This window comes from Lemur catta, chromosome 12 (genome assembly GCF_020740605.2).
Source record: "Lemur catta isolate mLemCat1 chromosome 12, mLemCat1.pri, whole genome shotgun sequence".
NCBI lineage: Eukaryota > Metazoa > Chordata > Mammalia > Primates > Lemuridae > Lemur > Lemur catta.
Window position 1 is genome coordinate 55560554 of NC_059139.1, and position 25338 is coordinate 55585891.

The following is a 25338-nucleotide window of genomic DNA, read 5'->3' on the forward strand; positions in this document are numbered from 1 at the left end:
GCTCAGGTTCTGAAAACAATGGTGAAACCACAGTGCAATAATACTTAAAAGAACACTTTCTTTATAGTCTCTGGTACCAACTATTGGAAATGCCAAGTTTACTGGGCCTCAGCATGCTTTCGTCTGTGAAAACTCTCCTATGCTTAAGGATGCAGAGACCAACCTTATGACAATTACGGTGAAAAATGCTACGGAAAAATACCAAGTAGTTCTCCGCCTAGCGGTTATTTCCAAAGTTGTGGCACACACGTCTTGGACAGGTCGAGATACTTTGGCCTAGCCTTCGATGGGTCTGGAGAAGGAATCGCCATTCCTAGCTGATGAATCAAATGATTCTGAAAGGAACGGTGAAAAGTGCGGATCCTGTTTCAGTCTTTAGACTGAAACAGGATCCGCACTATTCACCTCTCACACAAAGGCACGCTTCTCATGCCTGGCGCTAGTCCAACACACCCAGGACTCACAGAGGTTCTGCACTTGCCACCCCAGAAAAATATCTCATCTCCAAGGAAGGATTCTTACCCTAATGGTTGAAAAGGGCTCCCGTTCTTGAAACAGTGGTGGAAGGATGGTGAAATAATAGTGAAAACAATCCTATCTTCCAAGGCTCCGTTGCCAGGTGTGGGAAAGCCCAAGTTACCTGAGCCTCAGCAGAGTTTTCTCTGCGAAAATCATCATAGGCTTCAGGATACAGAGACCGACCTCAGAACTATTACCGTGGAAAACGCTATGGAAACGGCAAATAATTACCAACATACTGGTGATTTCAAAAGTGTCAGGATGAAATCTGAAGCAGGATCCACACTGTTCCCATCTCACGCAAATATGCACTTACGAACTCAGGAGGTAAACAAATAAAACACAGGGCTGACAGAAGCCCAGCACTTACACCCCACTCAGAAATCTCAACTACCTGGAAGGATTCTTATGCTAATGCGTGAAACCTGCTGCGGTTCTGAAAACAATGGTGAAACCACAGTGCAATAATACTTAAAAGAACACTTTCTTTATAGTCTCTGGTACCAAGTATTGGAAATGCCAAGTTTACTGGGCCTCAGCATGCTTTCGTCTGTGAAAACTCTCCTATGCTTAAGGATGCACAGACCAACATTATGACAATTACGGTGAAAGGTGCTACGGAAAAATACCAAATAGTTCTCCGCCTAGTGGTTCTTTCCAAAGTTGTGCCACAGATGTCTTGGAAAGGTCGAGATACATTGGCCTAGCCTTCGATGGGTCAAGAGAAGGAATCGCCATTCCTAGCTGATGAATCAAATGATTCTGAAAGGAAGGGGGAAAAGTGCGGATCCTGATTCAGTCTTTAGACTGAAACAGGATCCGCACTATTCACCTCTCACACAAAGGCACGCTTCTCATGCCTGGCGCTAGTCCAACACACCCAGGACTGACAGAAGCCCGGCACTTGCCACCCCAGAAAAATATCTCATCTCCAAGGAAGGATTCTTACCTTAATGGTTGAGAAGGGCTCCCCTTCTTGAAACAGTGGTGAAAGGATGGTGAAATAATAGTGAAAACAATCCTATCTTCCAAGGCTCCGTTGCCAGGTGTGGGAAAGACCAAGTTACCTGAGCCTCAGCAGAGTTTTCTCTGCGAAAAGCGTAATAGGCTTCAGGATGCAGAGACCGACCTCAGAACCATTACTGTGGAAAACGCTATGGAAACGGCAAATAATTACCAACATACTGGTGATTTCAAAAGTGTCAGGATGAAATCTGAAGCAGCATCCACACTGTTCCCATCTCACGCAAATATGCACTTACCAACTCTGGAGGTAAACAAAAAAAACACAGGGCTGACAGAAGCCCAGCACTTACACCCCACTCAGAAATCTCAACTACCTGGAAGGATTCTTATGCTAATGCGTGAAACCTGCTCAGATTCTGAAAAGAATGGTGAAACTCCAGTGCAATAATACTTAAAAGAACACTTTCTTTAGAGTCTCTAGTACCAACTATTGGAAATGCTAAGTTTACTGGGCCTCAGCATGCTTTCGTCTGTGAATACTCTCCTATGCTTAAGGATGCAGAGACCAACCTTATGACAATTATGGTGAAAAGTGCTATGGAAAAATACCAAATAGTTCTCCGCCTAGCGTCTTTTTCCAAAGTTGTGCCACACACGTCTTGGAAAGGTCTAGATACTTTGGCCTAGCCTTCGATGGGTCTGGAGAAGGAATCGCCATTCCTAGCTGATGAATCAAATGATTCTGAAAGGAACGGTGAAAAGTGCGGATCCTGTTTCAGTCTTTAGACTGAAACAGGATCCGCACTATTCACCTCTCACACAAAGGCGCACTTCTCATGCCTGGCACCAGTCCAACAGACTCAGGACTGACAGAGGCCCTGCACTTGCCACCCCAGATAAATATCTAACCTCCAAAGAAGGAATCTTACGCTAATGGATGAAAAGGGCTCCCATTCTTGAAACAGTGGTGAAACGATGGTGAAATAATACTGAAAAGTATCCTATCTTCCAAGGCTCTGGTGCCAGGTTTCAGGAAGACCAAGGTACCTGAGCCTCAGCAGAGTTTTCTCTGCGAAATGCATCATAGGCTTCAGGATGGAGAGACCGACCTAATGACTATTATGCTGGAAAACGCTATGGAAACGGCAAATAATTACCAACATACTGGTGATTTCAAAATTGTCAGGGTGAAATCCGAAGCACGATCCACACTGTTGCCATCTCAGGTAAATATGCACTTACCAACTCTGGAGGTAAACAAATCAAACACAGGGCTGACAGAAGCCTCGCACTTACACCACACCCAGAAATCTGAAATATCAGGAAGGCTTCTTATGCTAATGCGTGAAACCTGCTCAGGTTCTGAAAACAATGGTGAAACCACAGTGCAATAATACTTAAAAGAACACTTTCTTTATAGTCTCTGGTACCAACTATTGGAAATGCCAAGTTTACTGGGCCTCAGCATGCTTTCGTCTGTGAAAACTCTCCTATGCTTAAGGATGCAGAGACCAACCTTATGACAATTACGGTGAAAAATGCTACGGAAAAATACCAAGTAGTTCTCCGCCTAGCGGTTATTTCCAAAGTTGTGGCACACACGTCTTGGACAGGTCGAGATACTTTGGCCTAGCCTTCGATGGGTCTGGAGAAGGAATCGCCATTCCTAGCTGATGAATCAAATGATTCTGAAAGGAACGGTGAAAAGTGCGGATCCTGTTTCAGTCTTTAGACTGAAACAGGATCCGCACTATTCACCTCTCACACAAAGGCACGCTTCTCATGCCTGGCGCTAGTCCAACACACCCAGGACTCACAGAGGTTCTGCACTTGCCACCCCAGAAAAATATCTCATCTCCAAGGAAGGATTCTTACCCTAATGGTTGAAAAGGGCTCCCGTTCTTGAAACAGTGGTGGAAGGATGGTGAAATAATAGTGAAAACAATCCTATCTTCCAAGGCTCCGTTGCCAGGTGTGGGAAAGCCCAAGTTACCTGAGCCTCAGCAGAGTTTTCTCTGCGAAAATCATCATAGGCTTCAGGATACAGAGACCGACCTCAGAACTATTACCGTGGAAAACGCTATGGAAACGGCAAATAATTACCAACATACTGGTGATTTCAAAAGTGTCAGGATGAAATCTGAAGCAGGATCCACACTGTTCCCATCTCACGCAAATATGCACTTACGAACTCAGGAGGTAAACAAATAAAACACAGGGCTGACAGAAGCCCAGCACTTACACCCCACTCAGAAATCTCAACTACCTGGAAGGATTCTTATGCTAATGCGTGAAACCTGCTGCGGTTCTGAAAACAATGGTGAAACCACAGTGCAATAATACTTAAAAGAACACTTTCTTTATAGTCTCTGGTACCAAGTATTGGAAATGCCAAGTTTACTGGGCCTCAGCATGCTTTCGTCTGTGAAAACTCTCCTATGCTTAAGGATGCACAGACCAACATTATGACAATTACGGTGAAAGGTGCTACGGAAAAATACCAAATAGTTCTCCGCCTAGTGGTTCTTTCCAAAGTTGTGCCACAGATGTCTTGGAAAGGTCGAGATACATTGGCCTAGCCTTCGATGGGTCAAGAGAAGGAATCGCCATTCCTAGCTGATGAATCAAATGATTCTGAAAGGAAGGGGGAAAAGTGCGGATCCTGATTCAGTCTTTAGACTGAAACAGGATCCGCACTATTCACCTCTCACACAAAGGCACGCTTCTCATGCCTGGCGCTAGTCCAACACACCCAGGACTGACAGAAGCCCGGCACTTGCCACCCCAGAAAAATATCTCATCTCCAAGGAAGGATTCTTACCTTAATGGTTGAGAAGGGCTCCCCTTCTTGAAACAGTGGTGAAAGGATGGTGAAATAATAGTGAAAACAATCCTATCTTCCAAGGCGCCGTTGCCAGGTGTGGGAAAGACCAAGTTACCTGAGCCTCAGCAGAGTTTTCTCTGCGAAAAGCGTAATAGGCTTCAGGATGCAGAGACCGACCTCAGAACTATTACCGTGGAAAACGCTATGGAAACGGCAAATAATTACCAACATACTGGTGATTTCAAAAGTGTCAGGATGAAATCTGAAGCAGCATCCACACTGTTCCCATCTCACGCAAATATGCACTTACCAACTCTGGAGGTAAACAAAAAAAACACAGGGCTGACAGAAGCCCAGCACTTACACCCCACTCAGAAATCTCAACTACCTGGAAGGATTCTTATGCTAATGCGTGAAACCTGCTCAGATTCTGAAAAGAATGGTGAAACTCCAGTGCAATAATACTTAAAAGAACACTTTCTTTAGAGTCTCTGGTACCAACTATTGGAAATGCCAAGTTTACTGGGCCTCAGCATGCTTTCGTCTGTGAATACTCTCCTATGCTTAAGGATGCAGAGACCAACCTTATGACAATTACGGTGAAAAGTGCTATGGAAAAATACCAACTAGTTCTCCGCCTAGCGTCTCTTTCCAAAGTTGTGCCACACACGTCTTGGAAAGGTCTAGGTACTTTGGCCTAGCCTTCGATGGGTCTGGAGAAGGAATCGCCATTCCTAGCTGATGAATCAAATGATTCTGAAAGGAACGGTGAAAAGTGCGGATCCTGTTTCAGTCTTTAGACTGAAACAGGATCCGCACTATTCACCTCTCACACAAAGGCGCACTTCTCATGCCTGGCACCAGTCCAACAGACTCAGGACTGACAGAGGCCCTGCACTTGCCACCCCAGATAAATATCTAACCTCCAAAGAAGGAATCTTACGCTAATGGATGAAAAGGGCTCCCATTCTTGAAACAGTGGGGAAACGATGGTGAAATAATACTGAAAAGTATCCTATCTTCCAAGGCTCTGGTGCCAGGTTTCAGGAAGACCAAGGTACCTGAGCCTCAGCAGAGTTTTCTCTGCGAAATGCATCATAGGCTTCAGGATGGAGAGACCGACCTAATGACTATTATGCTGGAAAACGCTATGGAAACGGCAAATAATTACCAACATACTGGTGATTTCAAAATTGTCAGGGTGAAATCCGAAGCACGATCCACACTGTTGCCATCTCAGGTAAATATGCACTTACCAACTCTGGAGGTAAACAAATCAAACACAGGGCTGACAGAAGCCTCGCACTTACACCACACCCAGAAATCTGAAATATCAGGAAGGCTTCTTATGCTAATGCGTGAAACCTGCTCAGGTTCTGAAAACAATGGTGAAACCACAGTGCAATAATACTTAAAAGAACACTTTCTTTATAGTCTCTGGTACCAACTATTGGAAATGCCAAGTTTACTGGGCCTCAGCATGCTTTCGTCTGTGAAAACTCTCCTATGCTTAAGGATGCAGAGACCAACCTTATGACAATTACGGTGAAAAATGCTACGGAAAAATACCAAGTAGTTCTCCGCCTAGCGGTTATTTCCAAAGTTGTGGCACACACGTCTTGGACAGGTCGAGATACTTTGGCCTAGCCTTCGATGGGTCTGGAGAAGGAATCGCCATTCCTAGCTGATGAATCAAATGATTCTGAAAGGAACGGTGAAAAGTGCGGATCCTGTTTCAGTCTTTAGACTGAAACAGGATCCGCACTATTCACCTCTCACACAAAGGCACGCTTCTCATGCCTGGCGCTAGTCCAACACACCCAGGACTCACAGAGGTTCTGCACTTGCCACCCCAGAAAAATATCTCATCTCCAAGGAAGGATTCTTACCCTAATGGTTGAAAAGGGCTCCCGTTCTTGAAACAGTGGTGGAAGGATGGTGAAATAATAGTGAAAACAATCCTATCTTCCAAGGCTCCGTTGCCAGGTGTGGGAAAGCCCAAGTTACCTGAGCCTCAGCAGAGTTTTCTCTGCGAAAATCATCATAGGCTTCAGGATACAGAGACCGACCTCAGAACTATTACCGTGGAAAACGCTATGGAAACGGCAAATAATTACCAACATACTGGTGATTTCAAAAGTGTCAGGATGAAATCTGAAGCAGGATCCACACTGTTCCCATCTCACGCAAATATGCACTTACGAACTCAGGAGGTAAACAAATAAAACACAGGGCTGACAGAAGCCCAGCACTTACACCCCACTCAGAAATCTCAACTACCTGGAAGGATTCTTATGCTAATGCGTGAAACCTGCTGCGGTTCTGAAAACAATGGTGAAACCACAGTGCAATAATACTTAAAAGAACACTTTCTTTATAGTCTCTGGTACCAAGTATTGGAAATGCCAAGTTTACTGGGCCTCAGCATGCTTTCGTCTGTGAAAACTCTCCTATGCTTAAGGATGCACAGACCAACATTATGACAATTACGGTGAAAGGTGCTACGGAAAAATACCAAATAGTTCTCCGCCTAGTGGTTCTTTCCAAAGTTGTGCCACAGATGTCTTGGAAAGGTCGAGATACATTGGCCTAGCCTTCGATGGGTCAAGAGAAGGAATCGCCATTCCTAGCTGATGAATCAAATGATTCTGAAAGGAAGGGGGAAAAGTGCGGATCCTGATTCAGTCTTTAGACTGAAACAGGATCCGCACTATTCACCTCTCACACAAAGGCACGCTTCTCATGCCTGGCGCTAGTCCAACACACCCAGGACTGACAGAAGCCCGGCACTTGCCACCCCAGAAAAATATCTCATCTCCAAGGAAGGATTCTTACCTTAATGGTTGAGAAGGGCTCCCCTTCTTGAAACAGTGGTGAAAGGATGGTGAAATAATAGTGAAAACAATCCTATCTTCCAAGGCTCCGTTGCCAGGTGTGGGAAAGCCCAAGTTACCTGAGCCTCAGCAGAGTTTTCTCTGCGAAAAGCGTAATAGGCTTCAGGATGCAGAGACCGACCTCAGAACTATTACCGTGGAAAACGCTATGGAAACGGCAAATAATTACCAACATACTGGTGATTTCAAAAGTGTCAGGATGAAATCTGAAGCAGCATCCACACTGTTCCCATCTCACGCAAATATGCACTTACCAACTCTGGAGGTAAACAAAAAAAACACAGGGCTGACAGAAGCCCAGCACTTACACCCCACTCAGAAATCTCAACTACCTGGAAGGATTCTTATGCTAATGCGTGAAACCTGCTCAGATTCTGAAAAGAATGGTGAAACCCCAGTGCAATAATACTTAAAAGAACACTTTCTTTAGAGTCTCTAGTACCAACTATTGGAAATGCCAAGTTTACTGGGCCTCAGCATGCTTTCGTCTGTGAATACTCTCCTATGCTTAAGGATGCAGAGACCAACCTTATGACAATTACGGTGAAAAGTGCTATGGAAAAATACCAACTAGTTCTCCGCCTAGCGTCTCTTTCCAAAGTTGTGCCACACACGTCTTGGAAAGGTCTAGATACTTTGGCCTAGCCTTCGATGGGTCTGGAGAAGGAATCGCCATTCCTAGCTGATGAATCAAATGATTCTGAAAGGAACGGTGAAAAGTGCGGATCCTGTTTCAGTCTTTAGACTGAAACAGGATCCGCACTATTCACCTCTCACACAAAGGCGCACTTCTCATGCCTGGCACCAGTCCAACAGACTCAGGACTGACAGAGGCCCTGCACTTGCCACCCCAGATAAATATCTAACCTCCAAAGAAGGAATCTTACGCTAATGGATGAAAAGGGCTCCCATTCTTGAAACAGTGGGGAAACGATGGTGAAATAATACTGAAAAGTATCCTATCTTCCAAGGCTCTGGTGCCAGGTTTCAGGAAGACCAAGGTACCTGAGCCTCAGCAGAGTTTTCTCTGCGAAATGCATCATAGGCTTCAGGATGGAGAGACCGACCTAATGACTATTATGCTGGAAAACGCTATGGAAACGGCAAATAATTACCAACATACTGGTGATTTCAAAAGTGTCAGGGTGAAATCCGAAGCACGATCCACACTGTTGCCATCTCAGGTAAACATGCACTTACCAACTCTGGAGGTAAACAAATCAAACACAGGGCTGACAGAAGCCTCGCACTTACACCACACCCAGAAATCTGAAATACCAGGAAGGATTCTTATGCTAATGCGTGAAACCTGCTCAGGTTCTGAAAACAATGGTGAAACCACAGTGCAATAATACTTAAAAGAACACTTTCTTTATAGTCTCTGGTACCAACTATCGGAAATGCCAAGTTTACTGGGCCTCAGCATGCTTTCGTCTGTGAAAACTCTCCTATGCTTAAGGATGCAGAGACCAACCTTATGACAATTACGGTGAAAAATGCTACGGAAAAATACCAAGTAGTTCTCCGCCTAGCGGTTATTTCCAAAGTTGTGCCACACACGTCTTGGAAAGGTCGAGATACTTTGGCCTAGCCTTCGATGGGTCTGGATAAGGAATCGCCATTCCTAGCTGATGAATCAAATGATTCTGAAAGGAACGGTGAAAAGTGCGGATCCTGTTTCAGTCTTTAGACTGAAACAGGATCCGCACTATTCACCTCTCACACAAAGGCACGGTTCTCATGCCTGGCGCTAGTCCAACACACCCAGGACTCACAGAGGTTCTGCACTTGCCACCCCAGAAAAATATCTCATCTCCAAGGAAGGATTCTTACCCTAATGGTTGAAAAGGGCTCCCGTTCTTGAAACAGTGGTGGAAGGATGGTGAAATAATAGTGAAAACAATCCTATCTTCCAAGGCTCCGTTGCCAGGTGTGGGAAAGCCCAAGTTACCTGAGCCTCAGCAGAGTTTTCTCTGCGAAAATCATCATAGGCTTCAGGATACAGAGACCGACCTCAGAACTATTACCGTGGAAAACGCTATGGAAACGGCAAATAATTACCAACATACTGGTGATTTCAAAAGTGTCAGGATGAAATCTGAAGCAGGATCCACACTGTTCCCATCTCACGCAAATATGCACTTACGAACTCAGGAGGTAAACAAATAAAACACAGGGCTGACAGAAGCCCAGCACTTACACCCCACTCAGAAATCTCAACTACCTGGAAGGATTCTTATGCTAATGCGTGAAACCTGCTGCGGTTCTGAAAACAATGGTGAAACCACAGTGCAATAATACTTAAAAGAACACTTTCTTTATAGTCTCTGGTACCAAGTATTGGAAATGCCAAGTTTACTGGGCCTCAGCATGCTTTCGTCTGTGAAAACTCTCCTATGCTTAAGGATGCACAGACCAACATTATGACAATTACGGTGAAAGGTGCTACGGAAAAATACCAAATAGTTCTCCGCCTAGTGGTTCTTTCCAAAGTTGTGCCACAGATGTCTTGGAAAGGTCGAGATACATTGGCCTAGCCTTCGATGGGTCAAGAGAAGGAATCGCCATTCCTAGCTGATGAATCAAATGATTCTGAAAGGAAGGGGGAAAAGTGCGGATCCTGATTCAGTCTTTAGACTGAAACAGGATCCGCACTATTCACCTCTCACACAAAGGCACGCTTCTCATGCCTGGCGCTAGTCCAACACACCCAGGACTGACAGAAGCCCGGCACTTGCCACCCCAGAAAAATATCTCATCTCCAAGGAAGGATTCTTACCTTAATGGTTGAGAAGGGCTCCCCTTCTTGAAACAGTGGTGAAAGGATGGTGAAATAATAGTGAAAACAATCCTATCTTCCAAGGCTCCGTTGCCAGGTGTGGGAAAGACCAAGTTACCTGAGCCTCAGCAGAGTTTTCTCTGCAAAAAGCGTAATAGGCTTCAGGATGCAGAGACCGACCTCAGAACTATTACCGTGGAAAACGCTATGGAAACGGCAAATAATTACCAACATATTGGTGATTTCAAAAGTGTCAGGATGAAATCTGAAGCAGGATCCACACTGTTCCCATCTCACGCAAATATGCACTTACGAACTCAGGAGGTAAACAAAAAAAACACAGGGCTGACAGAAGCCCAGCACTTACACCCCACTCAGAAATCTCAACTACCTGGAAGGATTCTTATGCTAATGCGTGAAACCTGCTCAGATTCTGAAATGAATGGTGAAACCCCAGTGCAATAATACTTAAAAGAACACTTTCTTTATAGTCTCTAGTACCAACTATTGGAAATGCCAAGATTACTGGGCCTCAGCATGCTTTCGTCTGTGAATACTCTCCTATGCTTAAGGATGCAGAGACCAACCTTATGACAATTACGGTGAAAAGTGCAATGGAAAAATACCAAATAGTTCTCCGCCTAGCGTCTCTTTCCAAAGTTGTGCCACAGACGTCTTGGAAAGGTCTAGGTACTTTGGCCTAGCCTTCAATGGGTCTGGAGAAGGAATCGCCATTCCTAGCTGATGAATCAAATGATTCTGAAAGGAACGGTGAAAAGTGCGGATCCTGTTTCAGTCTTTAGACTGAAACAGGATCCGCACTATTCACCTCTCACACAAAGGCGCACTTCTCATGCCTGGCACCAGTCCAACAGACTCAGGACTGACAGAGGCCCTGCACTTGCCACCCCAGATAAATATCTAACCTCCAAAGAAGGAATCTTACGCTAATGGATGAAAAGGGCTCCCATTCTTGAAACAGTGGGGAAACGATGGTGAAATAATACTGAAAAGTATCCTATCTTCCAAGGCTCTGGTGCCAGGTTTCAGGAAGACCAAGGTACCTGAGCCTCAGCAGAGTTTTCTCTGCGAAATGCATCATAGGCTTCAGGATGGAGAGACCGACCTAATGACTATTATGCTGGAAAACGCTATGGAAACGGCAAATAATTACCAACATACCGGTGATTTCAAAATTGTCAGGGTGAAATCCGAAGCACGATCCACACTGTTGCCATCTCAGGTAAATATGCACTTACCAACTCTGGAGGTAAACAAATCAAACACAGGGCTGACAGAAGCCTCGCACTTACACCACACCCAGAAATCTGAAATACCAGGAAGGATTCTTATGCTAATGCGTGAAACCTGCTCAGGTTCTGAAAACAATGGTGAAACCACAGTGCAATAATACTTAAAAGAACACTTTCTTTATAGTCTCTGGTACCAACTATTGGAAATGCCAAGTTTACTGGGCCTCAGCATGCTTTCGTCTGTGAAAACTCTCCTATGCTTAAGGATGCAGAGACCAACCTTATGACAATTACGGTGAAAAATGCTAAGGAAAAATACCAAGTAGTTCTCCGCCTAGCGGTTATTTCCAAAGTTGTGCCACACACGTCTTGGAAAGGTCGAGATACTTTGGCCTAGCCTTCGATGGGTCTGGAGAAGGAATCGCCATTCCTAGCTGATGAATCAAATGATTCTGAAAGGAACGGTGAAAAGTGCGGATCCTGTTTCAGTCTTTAGACTGAAACAGGTTCCGCACTATTCACCTCTCACACAAAGGCATGCTTGTCATGCCTGGCGCTAGTCCAACACACCCAGGACTCACAGAGGTTCTGCACTTGCCACCCCAGAAAAATATCTCATCTCCAAGGAAGGATTCTTACCCTAATGTTTGAAAAGGGCTCCCGTTCTTGAAACAGTGGTGGAAGGATGGTGAAATAATAGTGAAAACAATCCTATCTTCCAAGGCTCCGTTGCCAGGTATGGGAAAGCCCAAGTTACCTGAGCCTCAGCAGAGTTTTCTCTGCGAAAAGCATCATAGGCTTCAGGATACAGAGACCGACCTCAGAACTATTACCGTGGAAAACGCTATGGAAACGGCAAATAATTACCAACATACTGGTGATTTCAAAAGTGTCAGGATAAAATCTGAAGCACGATCCACACTGTTCCCATCTCACGCAAATATGCACTTACGAACTCAGGAGGTGAACAAATAAAACACAGGGCTGACAGAAGCCCAGCACTTACACCCCACTCAGAAATCTCAACAACCTGGAAGGATTCTTATGCTAATGCGTGAAACCTGCTGTGGTTCTGAAAACAATGGTGAAACCACAGTGCAATAATACTTAAAAGAACACTTTCTTTATACTCTCTGGTACCAAGTATTGGAAATGCCAAGTTTACTGGGCCTCAGCATGCTTTCGTCTGTGAAAACTCTCCTATGCTTAAGGATGCACAGACCAACATTATGACAATTACGGTGAAAGGTGCTACGGAAAAATACCAAATAGTTCTCCGCCTAGTGGTTCTTTCCAAAGTTGTGCCACAGATGTCTTGGAAAGGTCGAGATACATTGGCCTAGCCTTCGATGGGTCTAGAGAAGGAATCGCCATTCCTAGCTGATGAATCAAATGATTCTGAAAGGAAGGGGGAAAAGTGCGGATCCTGTTTCAGTCTTTAGACTGAAACAGGATCCGCACTATTCACCTCTCACACAAAGGCACGCTTCTCATGCCTGGCGCTAGTCCAACACACCCAGGACTGACAGAAGCCCGGCACTTGCCACCCCAGAAAAATATCTCATCTCCAAGGAAGGATTCTTACCTTAATGGTTAAGAAGGGCTCCCCTTCTTGAAACAGTGGTGAAAGGATGGTGAAATAATAGTGATAACCATCCTATCTTCCAAGGCTCCGTTGCCAGGTGTGGGAAAGACCAAGTCACCTGAGCCTCAGCAGAGTTTTCTCTGCGAAAAGCGTAATAGGCTTCAGGATGCAGAGACCGACCTCAGAACTATTACCGTGGAAAACGCTATGGAAACGGCAAATAATTACCAACATACTGGTGATTTCAAAAGTGTCAGGATGAAATCTGAAGCAGGATCCACACTGTTCCCATCTCACGCAAATATGCACTTACCAACTCTGGAGGTAAACAAAAAAAACACAGGGCTGACAGAAGCCCAGCACTTACACCCCACTCAGAAATCTCAACTACCTGGAAGGATTCTTATGCTAATGCGTGAAACCTGCTGCGGTTCTGAAAACAATGGTGAAACCACAGTGCAATAATACTTAAAAGAACACTTTCTTTATAGTCTCTGGTACCAAGTATTGGAAATGCCAAGTTTACTGGGCCTCAGCATGCTTTCGTCTGTGAAAACTCTCCTATGCTTAAGGATGCACAGACCAACATTATGACAATTACGGTGAAAAGTGCTATGGAAAAATACCAAATAGTTCTCCGCCTAGCGTCTCTTTCCAAAGTTGTGCCACACACGTCTTGGAAAGGTCTAGGTACTTTGGCCTAGCCTTCGATGGGTCTGGAGAAGGAATCGCCATTCCTAGCTGATGAATCAAATGATTCTGAAAGGAACGGTGAAAAGTGCGGATCCTGTTTCAGTCTTTAGACTGAAACAGGATCCGCACTATTCACCTCTCACACAAAGGCGCACTTCTCATGCCTGGCACCAGTCCAACAGACTCAGGACTGACAGAGGCCCTGCACTTGCCACCCCAGATAAATATCTAAACTCCAAAGAAGGAATCTTACGCTAATGGATGAAAAGGGCTCCCATTCTTGAAACAGTGGTGAAACGATGGTGAAATAATACTGAAAAGTATCCTATCTTCCAAGGCTCTGGTGCCAGGTTTCAGGAAGACCAAGGTACCTGAGCCTCAGCAGAGTTTTCTCTGCGAAATGCATCATAGGCTTCAGGATGGAGAGACCGACCTAATGACTATTATGCTGGAAAACGCTATGGAAACGGCAAATAATTACCAACATACTGGTGATTTCAAAAGTGTCAGGGTGAAATCCGAAGCACGATCCACACTGTTGCCATCTCAGGTAAACATGCACTTACCAACTCTGGAGGTAAACAAATCAAACACAGGGCTGACAGAAGCCTCGCACTTACACCACACCCAGAAATCTGAAATACCAGGAAGGATTCTTATGCTAATGCGTGAAACCTGCTCAGGTTCTGAAAACAATGGTGAAACCACAGTGCAATAATACTTAAAAGAACACTTTCTTTATAGTCTCTGGTACCAACTATCGGAAATGCCAAGTTTACTGGGCCTCAGCATGCTTTCGTCTGTGAAAACTCTCCTATGCTTAAGGATGCAGAGACCAACCTTATGACAATTACGGTGAAAAATGCTACGGAAAAATACCAAGTAGTTCTCCGCCTAGCGGTTATTTCCAAAGTTGTGCCACACACGTCTTGGAAAGGTCGAGATACTTTGGCCTAGCCTTCGATGGGTCTGGATAAGGAATCGCCATTCCTAGCTGATGAATCAAATGATTCTGAAAGGAACGGTGAAAAGTGCGGATCCTGTTTCAGTCTTTAGACTGAAACAGGATCCGCACTATTCACCTCTCACACAAAGGCATGCTTGTCATGCCTGGCGCTAGTCCAACACACCCAGGACTCACAGAGGTTCTGCACTTGCCACCCTAGAAAAATATCTCATCTCCAAGGAAGGATTCTTACCCTAATGTTTGAAAAGGGCTCCCGTTCTTGAAACAGTGGTGGAAGGATGGTGAAATAATAGTGAAAACAATCCTATCTTCCAAGGCTCCGTTGCCAGGTATGGGAAAGCCCAAGTTACCTGAGCCTCAGCAGAGTTTTCTCTGCGAAAAGCATCATAGGCTTCAGGATACAGAGACCGACCTCAGAACTATTACCGTGGAAAACGCTATGGAAACGGCAAATAATTACCAACATACTGGTGATTTCAAAAGTGTCAGGATGAAATCTGAAGCAGGATCCACACAGTTCCCATCTCACGCAAATATGCACTTACGTACTCAGGAGGTAAACAAATAAAACACAGGGCTGACAGAAGCCCAGCACTTACACCCCACTCAGAAATCTCAACTGCCTAGAAGGATTCTTATGCTAATGCGTGAAACCTGCTGCGGTTCTGAAAACAATGGTGAAACCACAGTGCAATAATACTTAAAAGAACACTTTCTTTATAGTCTCTGGTACCAACTATTGGAAATGCCAAGTTAACTGGGCCTCAGCATGCTTTAGACTGTGAAAACTCTCCTATGCTTAAGGATGCAGAGACCAACCTTATGACAATTAGGGTGAAAAGTGCTACGGAAAAATACCAAATAGTTCTCTGCCTAGCGGCTATTTCCAAAGTTGTGTCACACACGTCTTGGAAAGGTCGAGATACTTTGTCCTAGCCTTCGATGGGTCTGGAGAAGAGATCGCCATTCCTAGCTGATGAATCAAATGATACTGAAAGGAACGGTGAAAAGTGCGGATCCTGTTTCAATCTTCAGACTGAAACAGGATCCGCACTATTGACCTCTCACACAAAGGCGCACTTCTCATGCCTGGCACCAGTCCAACAGACACAGGACTGACAGAGGCCGTGCACTTGCCACCCCAGATAAATATCTTACCTCCAAAAAAGGAATCTTACCCTAATGGATGAAAAGGTCTCCCATTCTTGAAACAGTGGTGAAACGATGGTGAAATAATACTGAAAAGAATCCTATCTTCCAAGGCTCTGGTGCCAGGTTTCGGGAAGACCAATTTACCTGAGCCTCAGCAGCGTTTTCTCTGCGAAATGCATCACAGGCTTCAGGATAGAGAGACCGACCTAATGACTATTATGCTGGAAAACGCTATGGAAACAGCAAATAATTACCAACATACTGGTGATTTCAAAATTGTCAGGGTGAAATCCGAAGCACGATCCACACTGTTGCCATCTCAGGTAAATATGCACTTACCAACTCTGGAGGTAAACAAATCAAACACAGGGCTGACAGAAGCCCCGCACTTACAACCCACCCAGAAATCTCAAATACCAGGAAGGATTCTTATGCTAATGCGTGAAACCTGCTCAGGTTCTGAAAACAATGGTGAAACCACAGTGCAATAATACTTAAAAGAACACTTTCTTTATAGTCTCTGGTACCAACTATTGGAAATGCCAAGTTTACTGGGCCTCAGCATGCTTTCGTCTGTGAAAACTCTCCTATGCTTAAGGATGCACAGACCAACCTTATGACAATTACGGTGAAAAGTGCTACGGAAAAATACCAAATAGTTCTCCGCCTAGCGGTTCTTTCCAAAGTTGTGCCACACACGTCTTGGAAAGGCCTAGATACTTTGGCCTAGCCTTCGATGGGTCTGGAGAAGGAATCGCCATTCCTAGCTGATGAATCAAATGATTCTGAAAGGAACGGTGAAAAGTGCGGATCCTGTTTCAGTCTTTAGACTGAAACAGGATCCGCACTATTCACCTCTCACACAAAGGCATGCTTGTCATGCATGGCGCTAGTCCAACACACCCAGGACTGACAGAGGCCCTGCACTTGCCACCCCAGAAAAATATCTCATCTCCAAGGAAGGATTCTTACCCTAATGGTTGAAAAGGGCTCCCGTTCTTGAAACAGTGGTGGAAGGATGGTGAAATAATAGTGAAAACTATCCTATCTTCCAAGGCTCCGTTGCCAGGTATGGGAAAGAGCAAGTTACCTGAGCCTCAGCAGAGTTTTCTCTACGAAAAGCATCATAGGCTTCAGGATGCAGAGACCGACCTCAGAACTATTACCGTGGAAAACCCTGTGGAAACGGCAAATAATTACCAACATACTGATGATTTCAAAAGTGTCAGGATGAAATCTGAAGCAGGATCCACACAGTTCCCATCTCACGCAAATATGCACTTACGAACTCAGGAGGTCAACAAATAAAACACAGGGCTGACAGAAGCCCAGCACTTACACCCCACTCAGAAATCTCAACTACCTGGAAGGATTCTTATGCTAATGCGTGAAACCTGCTCAGATTCTGAAAAGAATGGTGAAACCCCAGTGCAATAATACTTAAAAGAACACTTTCTTTATAGTCTCTAGTACCAACTATTGGAAATGCCAAGTTTACTGGGCCTCAGCATGCTTTCGTCTGTGAATACTCTCCTATGCTTAAGGATGCAGAGACCAACCTTATGACAATTACGGTGAAAAGTGCTATGGAAAAATACCAAATAGTTCTCCGCCTAGCGTCTATTTCCAAAGTTGTGCCACACACGTCTTGGAAAGGTCTAGATACTTTGGCTTAGCCTTCGATGGGTCTGGAGAAGGAATCGCCATTCCTAGCTGATGAATCAAATGATTCTGAAAGGATCGGTGAAAAGTGCGGATCCTGTTTCAGTCTTCAGACTGAAACATGATCCGCACTATTCACCTCTCACACAAAGGCGCACTTCTCATGCCTGGCACCAGTCCAACAGACTCAGGACTGACAGAGGCCCTGCACTTGCCACCCCAGATAAATATCTAACCTCCAAAGAAGGAATCTTACGCTAATGGATGAAAAGGGCTCCCATTCTTGAAACAGTGGTGAAACGATGGTGAAATAATACTGAAAAGTATCCTATCTTCCAAGGCTCTGGTGCCAGATTTCAGTAAGACCAAGGTACCTGAGCCTCAGCAGAGTTTTCTCTGCGAAATGCATTATAGGCTTCAGGATGGAGAGACTGACCTAATGACTATTATGCTGGAAAACGCTATGGAAACGGCAAATAATTACCAACATACTGGTGATTTCAAAATTGTCAGGGTGAAATCCGAAGCACGATCCACACTGTTGCCATCTCAGGTAAATATGCACTTACCAACTCTGGAGGTAAACAAATCAAACACAGGGCTGACAGAAGCCTCGCACTTACACCACACCCAGAAATCTGAAATACCAGGAAGGATTCTTATGCTAATGCGTGAAACCTGCTCAGGTTCTGAAAACAATGGTGAAACCACAGTGCAATAATACTTAAAAGAACACTTTCTTTATAGTCTCTGGTACCAACTATTGGAAATGCCAAGTTTACTGGGCCTCAGCATGCTTTCGTCTGTGAAAACTCTCCTATGCTTAAGGATGCAGAGACCAACCTTATGACAATTACGGTGAAAAATGCTACGGAAAAATACCAAATAGTTCTCTGCCTAGCGGTTTTTTCCAAAGTTGTGCCACACACGTCTTGGAAAGGTCGAGATACTTTGTCCTAGCCTTCGATGTGTCTGGAGAAGGAATCGCCATTCCTAGCTGATGAATCAAATGATACTGAAAGGAACGGTGAAAAGTGCGGATCCTGTTTCAGTCTTCAGACTGAAACAGGATCCACACTATTCACCTCTCACACAAAGGCGCACTTCTCATGCCTGGCACCAGTCCAACAGACCCAGGACTGACAGAGGCCATGCACTTGCCACCCCAGATAAATATCTAACCTCCAAAGAAGGAATCTTACGCTAATGGATGAAAAGGGCTCCCATTCTTGAAACAGTGGTGAAACGATGGTGAAATAATACTGAAAAGAATCCTATCTTCCAAGGCTCTGGTTCCAGGTTTCGGAAAGACCAAGTTACCGGAGTCTCAGCACAGTTTTCTCTGCGAAATGCATCATAGGCTTCAGGATGGAGAGACCGACCTAATCACTATTATGCTGGAAAACGCCATGGAAACGGCAAATAATTACCAACATACTGGTGATTTCAAAATTGTCAGGGTGAAATCCGAAGCACGATCCACACTGTTGCCATCTCAGGTAAATATGCACTTACCAACTCTGGAGGTAAACAAATCAAACACAGGGCTGACAGAAGCCCCGCACTTACACCCCACCCAGAAATCTCAAATACCAGGAAGGATTCTTATGCTAATGCGTGAAACCTGCTCAGGTTCTGAAAACAATGGTGAAACCTCAGTGCAATAATACGTAAAAGAACACTTTCTTTATAGCCTCTAGTACCAACTGTTGGAAATGCCAAGTTTACTGGGCCTCAGCATGCTTTCGTCTGTGAAAACTCTCCTATGCTTAAGGATGCACAGACCAACCTTATGACAATTACGGTGAAAAGTGCTATGGAAAAATACCAAATAGTTCTCCGCCTAGCGGTTCTTTCCAAAGTTGTGCCACACACGTCTTGGAAAGGTCAAGATACTTTGGCCTAGCCTTCGATGGGTCTGGAGAAGGAATCGCCGTTCCTAGCTGATGAATCAAATGATTCTGAAAGGAATGGTGAAAAGTGCGGATCCTGTTTCAGTCTTTAGACTGAAACAGGATCCTCACTATTCACCTCTCACACAAAGGCACGCTTGTCATGCCTGGCTCTAATCCAACACACCCAGGACTGACAGAGGTCCTGCACTTGCCACCCCAGATAAATATCTGATCTCCAAGGAAGGATTCTTACCCTAATGGTTGAAAAGGGCTTCCGTTCTTTAAACAGTTGTGAAAGAATGGTGAAATAATAGTGAAAACAATCCTATCTTCCAAGGCTCCGTTACCAGGTATGGGAAAGACCAAGTTACCTGAGCCTCAGCAGAGTTTTCTCTGCGAAAAGCATCATAGTCTTCAGGATGCTGAGACCGACCTCAGAACTATTACCGTGGAAAACGCTATGGAAACGGCAAATAATTACCAACATACTGGTGATTTCAAAAGCGTCAGGATGAAATCTGAAGCACGATCCACACTGTTGCCATCTGACATAAATATGCTCTTACCAACTCTGGAGGTAAACAAATCAAACACAGGGCTCACAGAAGCTCAGCACTTACACCCTACCCAGAAATCTCAACTACCTGGAAGGATTCTTATGCTAATCCGTGAAACCTGCTCAGGTTCTGAAAACAATGGTGAAACCACAGTGCAATAATACTTAAAAGAACACTTTCTTTATAGTCTCTAGTACCAACTATTGGAAATGCCAAGTTTACTGGGCCTCAGCATGCTTTCGTCTGTGAAACCTCTCCTATGCTTAAGGATGCAGAGACCAACCTTATGACAATTACAGTGAAAAGTGCTACGGAAAAAAACCAAATAGTTCTCCACCTAGCGGTTATTTCAAAAGTTGTGCCACACACCTCTTGGAAAGATCGAGTTACTTTGGCCTAGCCTTCAATGGGTCTGGAGAGGGAATCTTCATTCCTAGCTCATGCATCACATGATTCTGAAGGCTATGGTTAAAAGTTCTGAAACAGGATCCGCACTATTCCCCTCTCACACAAAGGAGCACTTCTCATGTCTGGCGCTAGTCCAACAACCCCAGGACTGACAGAGGCCCTGGTCTCGCCACCCCAGAAAAATATCTCAGCTCCAAAGAAGGATTATTGTGGTAATGGTTCAAAAGTGCTTCCGTTCTTAAAACAGTGGTGAAAGCATGGTGAAATAATACTGAAAACTATTGTATCTTCAAAGGCTCTGGTGCGATGTATGGGAATTACCAAGTTACCTGGGCCTCAGTAGAGTTTTCCCTGCTAAAAGCATCATAGGCTTAAGGATGCAGAGACCAACCTTATCACTATTATGGTGAAAAATGCTACGGAAATGGCAAATAATTACCAACATACTGGTTATTTCAAAAGCGTCAGGATGAAATCTGAAGCAGGATCCACGCTTTTCCCATCTCATGCATATATGCACTTAGCAACTCTGGAGGTAAACAAATCAACCCAGGGCTGACAGAAACCCTGCACTTACAGCCCACCCAGAAATGTCAACTACCAGGAAGGATTCTTACGCTAATGCGTGAAACCTGCTCTGGTTCTGAAAATAATGGTGAAATCACCATGGAATAATACTTAACAGAACTCTTTCTTTATAGTCTCTAGTCCCAACTATTGTAGGTTTACTGAGCCTCAGCATACTTTTGTCTGTGAAAACTATCGTATGCTTAAGTATGCAGAGACCAACCTTATGACAATCATGGTGAAAATTTCTACGAAAAAATACCAAATAATTCTCAACCTAGTGGTTATTTCAAAAGTTGTGCCACACACCTCTTGGAAAGATCCAGTTACTTTGGCGTGGCCTTCGATTGGTCTGGAGAAGGAATCGCCGTTCCTAGCTGGTGAATCAAATGGTTCTGAAAGGAACGGTGAAAAGCGCGGATACTGTTTCAGTCTTCTTCCTTTTTTTTTTTTTTTTTTGTATTCGTTTGCCGCCTAGAGTCACGATGAAGAAGGACTTGCATCCTGATGCCCCATGAGGGCCTGTGACAGCGGTGGGCCTGGTCGGTGTTCCTAGCAGATCACAGGGCTCGATTTGCACTCCCTCCTCTTGCCCGGCTCTCTCAGTGGCCCATCCAGCCTGAAGTTTCCCAGGGAACCAGCTGCATCTACCCTTCTGCACAGCTGATTCATATGCTTGGCGAATCTGTCTTGCTCTCAGGCAAATGTATTTGACCCCTCAGATCCTCTTGTGAGGTCAACTTGTACCTCAGTTATATTAGCAAAGAAAACTAAAATCTCTGTGCAGACCCTAATTCAGGTGTAAGGTTTGCTGCTCGCACATTTGAGCTGTGTTTCCCAAAGTGTGCTCTGTGAAAGCCTAGTTCTGCAGGAGATTAATAGGAGCCAGGTGGAAATAGTATTGGGGGCTGAAGCTAGTTCAGGAGACACCAGGTGAGGTGAATGTGAATTGTTTCTTGGCTGCAGGACTTCTCAGTGCCTTTATGCTGATGTGCATTGGGAATCCCCAAGGCAGGAAGGGCGATGAACTGCAGTCTCTCCAGACTTACCTTATCCTAAAGCCATTCCTCAATGGGAGGTCTGGGGGCATTACTACTCTGCTGAACACAGTTAGGAAAATGCTGGTCTAGAATTGTAGAAACCACAGTGCTCTCAGGTCTCTGCACACGGGGCCATACCATGTAATTTCAAGAGGCTTTGGGAAGTTGGGGAGGTAAGGCCCAAGGTCTCCCCTGCAGTTGTGGGGCTCTGCTCACCCTCCTGGGCAGTGTATTCACTGTCGATGATCCTGGCCAAACCGAAGTCAGCGATTTTGCAACACAAGGTCTCAGACACCAGGATGCTGGCCGCCCTTAGGTCGCGGTGGATAGAATTCATGTGCTCGATGTACGCCATCCCTTCGGCGATGTGGGCTGACATCTCGATCAGTCTCGGGAGGGACAGTCTGCCACCATCGTCTGTCTTCAGGAAGTCCAGCAGGCACCCTGTGGCCATGTACTCAGTGACAATATAGATGGGCTCCTTGGTGACCACGGCGTAGAGCCGGACCAGACTCTCATGCTGCAGAGTCTTCATCAGGTTAGCCTCGCCCAGGAAGGCTTCCGGAGACATCGTTCCCTCCTTCAAGGTCTGGATATCCACCTTCACATTGTTTCTGTAGTAGCCCATCCAGACTTCGCCAAACTGCCCCGATCCGAGTTTCCTGACCAGCCTGAGAGACTGCCGGGGGATCTCCCACTCATCCTGGGCCCAGGGGTTTTGAGGAGCGAAGCTCACGCAGGGAATGATCAGCCTCTGGCACAAACCATCCCCTTTCTTGCAGTAGTGCTGCACCAGGGCTTGGAGTGAGGGGAAGGTGACCGGGGGGGAGATGTAGTAGCTCCCTTCCTCCAAGGAGCGGATCTTATAGTGCTTGAATATTTCCCCCTGGGCGGTGACATCCTTCACAGATGGGAAGAAGGCACCTTTGCTGGTTTCACTCTCTCTGATGAGAAACGAGCCGGCCTCTCACACAAAGGCGCACTTCTCATGTCTGGTGCTAGTCAAACAAACCAGGACTGACAGAGGCCCTGCACTTGCCACCCCAGAAAAATATCTCATCTCCAAAGACAGATTCTTATGCTGAGGGTTGAAAAGAGCTCCCGTTCTTGAAACAGTGGTGAAAGGATGGTGAAATAATACTGAAAACAATCGTATCTTCAAAGGCTCTGGTGACAGGTATGGGAAATACCAAGTTACCTGGGCCTCAGTAGAGTTTTCTCTGGGAAAAGCATCATAGGCTTAAGGATGCAGAGACCAACCTTATCACTATTACAGTGAAAAACGCTAAAGACGGAAACAGGATCCGCACTTTTCACCTATCTTTTCAGAATCATTTGATTCATCAGCTACGAATGGCGATTACTTCTCCAGAGCAATCAAAGGCTAGGCCAAAGTAACTCGATCTTTCCAAGAGGTGTGTGGCACAACTTTTGAAATAACCACTAGGTGGAGAACTATTTGGTATTTTTCCATAGCACTTTTCACAATAATTGTCATAAGGTTGGTCTCTGCATCCTTAAGCATACGATAGTTTTCAAAGACAAAAGTGCACTGAGGCCCAGTAAACTTGCCATTTCTAATAGTTGGTACTACAGAGTGTAAAGAAAGTGTTCTTTTAAGTATTATTCCTCTGTGGTTTCACCATTATTTTCAGAACGAGAGCAGGTTTCACACATTAGCATAAGAATCCTTCCTCCTAGTTGAGATTTCTGTGTGGGGTGTAAGTGCTGGGCTTCTGTCAGCCCTGGGTTTGATTTGTTTACCTCCAGAGTTGGTAAGTGCATATTTTCGTGAGATGGGAAAAGTGTGGATCGTGCTTCAGATTTCATCCTGACGCTTTTGAAATAACCAATATGTTGGTAATGAGGTGCCATTTCCATAGCGTTTTCCATCGTAATAATGATAAGGTTGGTTTCTGCATCCTTAAGCCTATGATGCTTTTAGCAGGGGAAACTCTACTGAGGCCCAGTTAACTTGGTATTTCCCATACCTGGCACCAGAGCCTTTGAAGATACGATTGTTTTCAGTATTATTTCACCATCCTTTCACCACTGTTTCAAGAACGGGAGCACTTTTCAACCCTTAGCAAAAGAATCCTTTTTGGAGATGAGATATTTTTCTGGGGTGGCAAGTGCAGGGCCTCTGTCAGTCCTGGGTTTTTTGACTAGCACCAGACATGAGAAGTGCGCCTTTGTGTGAGAGGTAAATAGTGCGGATCCTGTTTCAGTCTAAAGTCTGAAACAGGATCCGCACTGTTCAGTGTTCCTTTCAGAATCATTTGCTTCATCACCTAGGAATGGCGATTGCTTCTCCAGACCAATCGAGGGCTAGGCCAAAGTAACTGGATCTTTCCAAGAGGTGTGTGGCACAACTTTTGAAATAACCGCTAGGTGGAGAAATATTTGGTATTTTTCCGTAGCACTTTTCACTATAATTGTCATAAGGTTGGTCTCTGTATCCTTAAGCATACGATAGTTTTCACAGAGAAAAGTATGCTGAGGCCCAGTAAACTTGGCATTTCCAATAGTTGGTACTAGAGACTATAAAGAAAGTGTTCTTTTAAGTATTATTCCACTGTGGTTTCACCATGATTTTCAGAACCAGAGCAGGTTTCACGCATTAGCATAAGAATCCTTCCTGGTAGTTGAGATTTCTGTGTGGGGTATAAGTGTGGAGCTTCTGTCAGCCCTGTGTTTGATTTGTTTACCTCCAGAGTTGGTAAGAGCATATTTTCGTGAGATGGGAAAAGTGTGGATCGTGCTTCAGATTTCATCCTGACGCTTTTGAAATAACCAGTATGTTGGTAATGAGGTGCCATTTCCATAGCGTTTTTCAGCGTAATAATGATAAGGTTGGTTTCTGCATCCTTAAGCCTATGATGCTTTTAGCAGGGAAAACTCTACTGAGGCCCAGTTAACTTGGTATTTCCCATACCTGGCACCAGAGCCTTTGAAGATACGATTGTTTTCAGTATTATTTCACCATCCTTTCACCACTGTGTCAAGAACGGGAGCACTTTTCAACCGTTACCATAGGAATCCTTTTTTGGAGTTGAGATATTTTTCTGGAGTGGCAAGTGCAGGGCCTCTGTCTGTCCTGGGTTTGTTGGACTAGTGCCAGACCTGAGAAGTGCGCCTTTGTGTGAGAGGTGAATAGTGCGGATCCTCTTTCAGTCTTGACTGAAACAGGGTCAGCACTTTTCACAGTTATTTTCAGAATCATTTGATTCATCAGCTAGGAATCGCGATTCCTTCTCTAGACCAAAGGAAGGCTAGCCCAAATTACCTCGATCTTTCCAAGAGGTGTGCGGCACAACTTTTGAAATAACCACTAGGTTGAGAACTATTTGGTATTTTTTGAACACTTTTCACCATAATTGTGATAATGTTGCTCTCTGTATCCTTAAGCATACGATAGTCTTCAGAAACAAATGTACGCTGAGGCCCAGTAAATTTGGCATTTCTAATACTGGGCACTAGAGCCTATAAAGAAAGTGTTCTTTTAAGTGTTTTTGCACTATGGTTTCACCATTATTTTAAGGACCATAGCAATGTTGACGCATTAGCATAAGAATCC

At 44.8% G+C, this 25338-nt stretch overlaps 1 protein-coding gene across 1 annotated transcript in view; it reads right to left on the reverse strand.

Annotated features, from left to right (window-relative positions):
- Positions 1-21873: 21873 nt before the first annotated feature.
- The window catches only part of LOC123648169 (tyrosine-protein kinase Blk-like), a 45077-nt gene continuing 41612 nt past the window's right edge, over positions 21874-25338 (reverse strand). Inside the window, exon 2 of the mRNA XM_045565885.1 lies at positions 21874-22725. Within this exon, the coding sequence (XP_045421841.1) occupies positions 21874-22725 (852 nt within the window). The remainder of the gene's footprint in view (positions 22726-25338) is intronic.